An 8,446-nucleotide genomic window follows, 5' to 3' on the forward strand; every position below is an offset into this window, starting at 1 on the left:
GAGAGAGAGGGAGAAATTCAGTGACACAGAGAGAGAGAGAGAGGGGGAGAGAGAGAAATTCAGTGACACACAGAGAGAGAGAGGGAGAAATTCAGTGACACAGAGAGAGAGAGAGAGAGAGAGAGAGAGAGGGAGAAATTCAGTGACACAGAGAGAGAGAGAGAGAGAGGGGGAGAAATTCAGTGACACAGAGAGAGAGAGAGAGGGGGAGAAATTCAGTGACACAGAGAGAGAGGGAGAAATTCAGTGACAGAGAGAGAGAGAGAAATTCTGTGACAGAGAGAGAGGGAGAAATTCAGTGACACAGAGAGAGAGAGAGAGAGAGAGAGAGAGGGAGAAATTCAGTGACACAGAGAGAGAGAGAGAGAGGGAGAAATTCAGTGACAGAGAGAGAGAGAGAGGGGGAGAAATTCAGTGACACAGAGAGAGAGAGAGAGAGGGGGGGAGAAATTCAGTGACACAGAGAGAGAGAGAGGGAGAAATTCAGTGACACAGAGAGAGAGAGAGGGGGAGAGAGAGAAATTCAGTGACAGAGAGAGAGAGAGGGAGAAATTCAGTGACACAGAGAGAGAGAGAGAGGGGGAGAAATTCAGTGACACAGAGAGAGAGAGAGAGAGAGAGGGAGAAATTCAGTGACACAGAGAGAGAGAGAGAGAGAGGGAGAAATTCAGTGACACAGACAGAGAGAGAGAGAGAGAGAGAGAGAGGGAGAAATTCAGTGACACACAGAGAGAGAGAGAGAGGGGGAGAAATTCAGTGACAGAGAGAGAGAGAGAGAGAGAGGGAGAAATTCAGTGACACAGAGAGAGAGAGAGAGAGAGGGGGAGAAATTCAGTGACACAGAGAGAGAGAGAGAGAGAGAGAGAGGGAGAAATTCAGTGACACAGAGAGAGAGAGAGAGGGGGAGAAATTCAGTGACACAGAGAGAGAGAGGGGGAGAAATTCAGTGACAGAGAGAGAGGGGGAGAAATTCAGTGACACAGAGAGAGAGAGAGAGAGAGAGAGAGAGGGGGAGAAATTCAGTGACACAGAGAGAGAGAGAGGGGAGAAATTCAGTGACACAGAGAGAGAGAGGGGGAGAAATTCAGTGACACAGAGAGAGAGAGAGGGGGAGAAATTCAGTGACACAGAGAGAGAGAGAGGGAGAAATTCAGTGACACAGAGAGAGAGAGAGAGAGGGAGAAATTCAGTGACACAGAGAGAGAGAGGGGGAGAAATTCAGTGACACAGAGAGAGAGAGAGGGGGAGAAATTCAGTGACACAGAGAGAGAGAGAGGGAGAAATTCAGTGACACAGAGAGAGAGAGAGAGAGAGAGAGAGAGAGGGAGAAATTCAGTGACACAGAGAGAGAGAGAGGGGGAGAAATTCAGTGACACAGAGCCAGTTGCTTTGAGAGAGTCGGGTCTGCGCCGACACAGGCACCGGCCCTCACACAACCATCGCTTTGTCACTGGGTTTCCATGGGGATGCTCGGACAGAGGCGCTGGGATGTGCGCAGTCTCGGCAAAGCCAGACTAACACGGCCGGTTACTAATGAGGAGTTTGCTCGCCTCAGCCCAGCATGAAAGGCAGACAGTCCCGGAGTCTGCCCGCGGCGTGAGGCGCCTCTCTAACTTAGAAAGTGTCGCTGGGAAACTGGCCAATATCCTGACTCGTTTCAGTTCCCTGTTGTAAACTGTGCGTTTGGGAGTTGTCTAAACTTTCCTGACCAACACGCTCTCTTGTAGTTCGCATCCAGACGACGTTTGAATCCGAAGAATGGCGTCTCCGCTGTAGCTGGGGCGGACGGTGGAGACAGCGCCTGACGAGGGGAGTGCGGACTTGCTCTGACCAGGGGCATACCAGGTCAGTAAACCCGCGACGAAGTGCAGGACTGAAGGACAATCGTGTCCGGCAATCAGAGGAGTGAGGGGATGGAAGGTTTTCGGTGTGTGTGTGTGCCCGCCTCTGTGTTGTCGCTGTCGTGCCCGTGTCCGTCTGTGTGCCCGTCTCTGTGTCGTGCCCGTGTCCGTCTGTGTGCCCATCTCTGTGTCGTGCCCGTGTCCGTCTGTGTGCCCATCTCTGTGTCGTGCCCGTGTCCGTCTGTGTGCCCGTCTCTGTGTCGTGCCCGTGTCCGTCTGTGTGCCCATCTCTGTGTCGTGCCCGTGTCCGTCTGTGTGCCCATCTCTGTGTCGTGCCAGTGTGCGTGTGCCCATCTCTGTGTCGTGCCCGTGTCCGTCTGTGTGCCCATCTCTGTGTCGTGCCCGTGTCCGTCTGTGTGCCCATCTCTGTGTCGTGCCCGTGTCCGTCTGTGTGCCCATCCGTGCCCATCTCTGTGTCGTGCCCGTGTCCGTCTGTGTGCCCGTCTCTGTGTCGTGCCCGTGTCCGTCTGTGTGCCCATCTCTGTGTCGTGCCCGTGTCCGTCTGTGTGCCCATCTCTGTGTCGTGCCCGTGTCCGTCTGTGTGCCCATCTCTGTGTCGTGCCCGTGTCCGTCTGTGTGCCCATCTCTGTGTCGTGCCCGTGTCCGTCTGTGTGCCCATCTCTGTGTCGTGCCCGTGTCCGTCTGTGTGCCCATCCGTGCCCATCTCTGTGTCGTGCCCGTGTCCGTCTGTGTGCCCGTCTCTGTGTTGTGCCCGTGTCCGTCTGTGTGCCCATCTCTGTGTCGTGCCCGTGTCCGTCTGTGTGCCCATCCGTGCCCGTCTCTGTGTCGTGCCAGTGTGCGTGTGTGTGCCCATCCGTGCCCATCTCTGTGTCGTGCCAGTGTCCGTCTGTGTGCCCATCTCTGTGTCGTGCCCGTGTCCGTCCGTGTGCCCATCTCTGTGTCGTGCCCGTGTCCGTCTGTGTGCCCGTCTCTGTGTCGTGCCCGTGTCCGTCTGTGTGCCCGTCTCTGTGTCGTGCCCGTGTCCGTCTGTGTGCACATCTGTGTCGTGCCCGTGTCCGTCTGTGTGCCCGTCTCTGTGTCGTGCCCGTGTCCGTCTGTGTGCCCATCTCTGTGTCGTGCCCGTGTCCGTCTGTGTGCCCATCCGTGCCCGTCTCTGTGTCGTGCCCTTGTCCGTCTGTGTGCCCATCTCTGTGTCGTGCCCGTGTCCGTCTGTGTGCCTGTCTCTGTGTCGTGCCAGTGTGCGTGTGCCCATCTCTGTGTCGTGCCCGTGTCCGTCTGTGTGCCCGTCTCTGTGTCGTGCCCGTGTCCGTCTGTGTGCCCATCTCTGTGTCGTGCCCGTGTCCGTCTGTGTGCCCATCTCTGTGTCATGCCCGTGTCCGTCTGTGTGCCCATCTCTGTGTCGTGCCAGTGTCCGTCTGTGTGCCCATCTCTGTGTCGTGCCCGTGTCCGTCTGTGTGCCCATCTCTGTGTCGTGCCCGTGTCCGTCTGTGTGCCCATCTCTGTGTCGTGCCCGTGTCCGTCTGTGTGCCCATCCGTGCCCGTCTCTGTGTCGTGCCAGTGTGCGTGTGTGTGCCCATCCGTGCCCATCTCTGTGTCGTGCCAGTGTCCGTCTGTGTGCCCGTCTCTGTGTCGTGCCCGTGTCCGTCTGTGTGCCCGTCTCTGTGTCGTGCCCGTGTCCGTCTGTGTGCCCGTCTCTGTGTCGTGCCCGTGTCCGTCTGTGTGCACGTCTCTGTGTCGTGCCCGTGTCCGTCTGTGTGCCCGTCTCTGTGTCGTGCCCGTGTCCGTCTGTGTGCCCGTCTCTGTGTCGTGCCCGTGTCCGTCTGTGTGCCCGTCTCTGTGTCGTGCCCGTGTCCGTCTGTGTGCCCGTCTCTGTGTCGTGCCCGTGTCCGTCTGTGTGCACATCTCTGTGTCGTGCCCGTGTCCGTCTGTGTGCCCGTCTCTGTGTCGTGCCCGTGTCCGTCTGTGTGCCCATCTCTGTGTCGTGCCCGTGTCCGTCTGTGTGCCCATCCGTGCCCGTCTCTGTGTCGTGCCCGTGTCCGTCTGTGTGCCCATCTCTGTGTCGTGCCCGTGTCCGTGTCCGTCTGTGTGCCCACCTCTGTGTCGTGCCCGTGTCCGTCTGTGTGCCCATCTCTGTGTCGTGCCCGTGTCCGTCTGTGTGCCCATCTCTGTGTCGTGCCAGTGTGCGTGTGCCCATCCGTGCCCGTCTCTGTGTCGTGCCAGTGTGCGTGTGCCCATCCGTGCCCGTCTCTGTGTCGTGCCAGTGTGCGTGTGCTATTCCGTGCCCGTCTCTGTGTCATGCCAGTGTGCGTGTGCCCATCAGTGCCCATCTCTGTGTCGTGCCAGTGTGCGTGTGCCCATCCGTGCCCGTCTCTGTGCTGTCGTGCCAGTGTGCGTGTGCTATTCTGTGCCTGTCTCTGTGTCGTGCCAGTGTGCATGTGCCCATCAGTGCCTGTCTCTGTGTCGTGCCAGTGTGCGTGTGCCCATCAGTGCCCGTCTCTGTGCTATCGTGCCAGTGTGTGCCCAGAACTGTGTTGTTGTCTTTGTGTTGTAGTGCCTGTCAGTGCCCATCTCTGTGTTGTCATGCCAGTGCATGCCCATATCTGTGTTGTTGTGCCCATGTGTGTGTGCACACACGTGTAGATTCTGGAACAGTGACTTAGATTGACTTTGTGACTTAGATTCCACTGAGATGCAACACAGAGCATCATAGGAAGTCATTCCTACCTGTGGCCATCAAACTTTACAACTCCTCCCTCAGAGTGTCAGACACCCTGAGCTGGTCCTGGACTAATTTCCTCTTGGAATAATTTACTTATTATTTAATTATTTATGGTTTTATATTGCTATATTTCTACACTATTCCTGGTTGGTGCGACTGTAACGAAACCCAATTTCCCTCGGAATCAATAAAGTGTGTCTGTCTGTCTGAACGACTTTCATTGCATGGGGGGGGGGGGCGGTTGGGAATCACCAGAGGTTATTGACCAGAAGAGACCACTTTTGAACTTTGATTCAGGAGTAGGGGAGTGGATTGTGAGCAGATTATAAAGTCATCTACAAAAAGAGGAGATGAAAGGGAAGGGTTGGAGATGGTTTCCTGACCCATTCTTGTCAGGTCTGGACTACCGGTGGACCCATGAATGATGAAGAAAATGTTAACTCTCTGCCAAACTTGTGGGCTAGGATACTAGGGCCCAATGTTCGCCTCCTTCTCCATAGGGCAGTGTGAGTTCATCAGACATAGGAGCAGAATCAGCCCACCTGGCCATCGTCTGCTTCATCATTCCATCTTGGCTGATTTATTCTCCCTCTCAGACCCATGCTCCTATCAGTAATCGCTGATGCCCTGACTAACCAGGGAACTATCAACCTCCGCACAATGACTTGGGCAGCACAGCTGTCTATGTCAGTGAATTCCAGAGATTCACCACCCTCTGGTTAAAGGAAATTCTCCTCATCTCTATTCTAAACGGACATCCCTCTATTCTGAGGCTGTGCCCTCTGGTCCTAGACTCACCCATAATGGGAAACATCTTCTCCACATCCACTCTATCTAGGCCTTTCAATATAGAACATAGAACAATACAGCACAGTACAGGCCCTTTGGCCCACAATGTGTGTGCCGACCCTTAAACCCTGCCTCCCAAGTAACCACTCCACCTTAATTTCCTCCATATACTTGCTCTTAAACTTCACCAGTGTATCTGCCTCCACCACTACTCAGGCAGTGCATTCCACGCACCACCCACTCTCTGAGTAAAAAACCTTCCTCTAATATCCCCCTTGAACTTCCCTCCCCTTATCGCAAAACCATGTCCTCTTGTATTGAGCAGTGGTGCCCTGGGGAAGAGGCGCTGGCTGTCCATTCTATCTATTCCTCTTAATATTCAATGGGTTTCAATGAGATCCTTCCTCATTCTTCTGAACTCCAGCAAGAACAGGCCTAGAGACATCAAATGTTAATCCTTCCATTCCTGGGATCATCCTCATGAACGTCCTCTGGATCTTTTCCAATGCCAGCACATCCTTTGTTTGATGAGGAACCCAAAGCTGCTGACAATACTCTTAAGTGCAGTCTGACCAATGTCTAAAGCCTCAGGGTGAGATCCTTGCTTTTGTATTGCAGAGCGTTCCGGCTAAGGGAGATAGCCTACGGGGGTTTGTGAGTACGTGTCTTTTGGAGCATCTGCGTCCCACTGCAGTTTACCAACTCTGTGTTGGTAACTCTGCGCTGCGTGTAGCACACCGCTACAGTCTGACCAATGTCTAAAGCGTCAGGGTGAGATCCTTGCTTTTGTATTGCAGTCCTCTCAATGTTATCATTGCATTTGCCTTCCTCACCACAATGACTCCCAAACCTCCAGTTTCTGAAGGAGAAGCTGAGACAGTCATGAAATGGGGTTTATATTAACACTGCAGTCTGGGTGTTTGATGAAAAAAGAGAAACATATTATGACGCAGTAGCAAGCTATTTGGCCCATTGGGTGCTTGCTAGCTACCAGCAGAGAAAAGCATTGAACCAGCCAAGGTCGTGTACAGGTGATTGCAACACTATTTCAGCTTGGGACGTCAAAGAGTTTTACAACAGGACAGAGAAGTGCCTTCCAGGCCTTCAAGCCATTCCACCCCTTCAATCTCTGCCAACCCCAACTTAACCCTGGCCTAATCATGGGACAATTTACAATGACCTACTGACTGGGAGGGAACTGGAGCACCAGAGGGAACCCACACAATCCACGGGGAGGAATGTACGGACTCTCTACAGAACAGCGTCGGAACTGAACTTCGAACTTCAGAATGACCCAAGATGGCATGGTGCTCGTTGCTATGCTGCCGGGACACCAGGAGTTCTGAGTTCAAACCCAGCATCTTTTGTAAGGAGTTTGTACATCCTGCCCGTGACCACTTTGGTTTCCTCTCGGTGCTCTGTTACCTTCCACAGACCAAAGACCTACTGGTTGGTAGGTCAATTGGCCATTATCAATTGTCCCAAGCTTAGGCTAAGGTTGAATCGGTGGGTTGCTGCTGCACAGCTTGAAGGGGCAGGAGGGCCTATTCTGTGCTGAATATCATCAATGTACCCAGTCCTGTGTTCAAAGTCAAACCTGGGGTGTGACGGTGGAGCAGGAGGTTTGAACTAAATCCTACGTTTGTCCTCTCCTCCCTTAGGTGTCCCAGATGGTGCTGGTGTGTGAAACGAAGCTAAGGAAGCCCCTGGGCCACGTCCTGGAGCGGTTCTGCCCACAGCACGTGTTGCGGGAGCTGCTGCCTGAGGTGCCCAGCACTCTGCGAGACTCCGACGTCCCTGAGCTCTTCCGCGAGCCCTTCATCTGCAGCGGCTACCGGCCGGTGGGCCGGGCCTGGAAGTACTACGCGCTGAGCCTCTTCCTGTGTCACAATGAGGCACTGAATGTGTGGACGCACCTGCTGGCCATCCTGGTGCTGCTAGCCCGCTTCTGTGCCTTCCTGTGCACGGCCGCGCCCCTGCCCGCCCTCTACGGACTGCCGCTCCACTGCTTTGCGGGGGCCTGTCTCATCTACCTGTCGTGCAGTGTGCTGGCCCATCTCTTCCAGTCCAAGTCTGAGCTGGCTCACTATTCCTTCTACTTCCTCGACTACGTGGGGGTGGGTGCCTACCAATATGGCAGTGCGCTGGCACATTACTACTACTGTGCCGAGCTGGACTGGTTGCGTGTGATGAGGCCCTTCTTCCTCCCCGCCGCCGCCCTGCTGGGCTGGCTCTCCTGTCTTGGCTGCTGCCTCTCCAAGATGCATTTCAGGCGGCCGTACCCCACCCGCCGTAAGTTGTGCCAACTGGTGCCGGCCTGTCTGGCGTACATGCTTGACATCAGCCCCGTGGTTCACCGTCTGGCCGGATGCTGGGCGGCTGGCTGTGCAGACCCGGCGGCCGTTTACCACGGCCTGCAGATCGCCCTTTTCCTGGTGGCCTCGGCCTTCTTCTCCTGCCCGGTGCCTGAGAGGTACTTCCCGGGCAGCTGTGACATCGTAGGGCACGCCCACCAGATCTTCCACACCTTCCTGGCCCTGTGCACGCTGGCCCAGATGGAGGCCGTGCTACTCGACTACTGGGGCCGCCGCGACGTGTTTGCTGCCCGCGGAGACCACGACTCCATCTACGTCGCCTGCGGCCTCTTCGGCCTTTTGCTCCTTGGGTGCGGCTGTTCGGTGCTCTACCTGCGCCACGTCCTGCAGCGACGGCTGAGGAAGAGAAGTGACTGAGGGCAGGTCCTGGCGGGGGGGGGGGGGATCCTGTTTCTGCTCTAACAAATTAACATGCTGTGTGAATAGAGCCTGGCCAACTCCCGACTTCCATTTGTCTTTACTGGTCACTTCCAAGGACGGGGGGTGTAAAAGTGCTTGTTGGCGAGTGTGTACGCACTGCTGGTGATGGAGGTGGGGTGAGGGAGGGCTGTTGATAGGAGCTCCACTCTGTGGCTGACACTGGAAGTGAGAGTTGGGACAGCCTGCAGGGAGTTTCACTGTGTCTGACACCCAACAGTATGTGATACAGTGGGAGCTTCATTCTATGTCTGAGCCCAGGAGAGTGTGATTGGACAGCACGG

The 8,446-nt window shown here is 55.3% G+C and overlaps 1 protein-coding gene across 4 annotated transcripts in view; it reads left to right on the forward strand.

Annotated features, from left to right (window-relative positions):
* Positions 1 to 8,118, forward strand: part of paqr8 (progestin and adipoQ receptor family member VIII) — a 35,516-nt gene extending 27,398 nt beyond the window's left edge. For all 4 annotated transcript variants that reach the window (XM_059985441.1, XM_059985443.1, XM_059985442.1 and 1 more), the window contains exons 2-3: positions 1,728 to 1,845; positions 7,032 to 8,118. In XM_059985441.1, coding sequence (XP_059841424.1) covers positions 7,041 to 8,102 — 1,062 coding nt within the window. In that variant the 5' untranslated portion in view covers positions 1,728 to 1,845; positions 7,032 to 7,040 and the 3' untranslated portion in view covers positions 8,103 to 8,118. The remainder of the gene's footprint in view (positions 1 to 1,727; positions 1,846 to 7,031) is intronic.
* Positions 8,119 to 8,446: the final 328 nt, after the last annotated feature.

Source organism: Hypanus sabinus, chromosome 12 (assembly GCF_030144855.1).
Source record: "Hypanus sabinus isolate sHypSab1 chromosome 12, sHypSab1.hap1, whole genome shotgun sequence".
Lineage (NCBI taxonomy): Eukaryota > Metazoa > Chordata > Chondrichthyes > Myliobatiformes > Dasyatidae > Hypanus > Hypanus sabinus.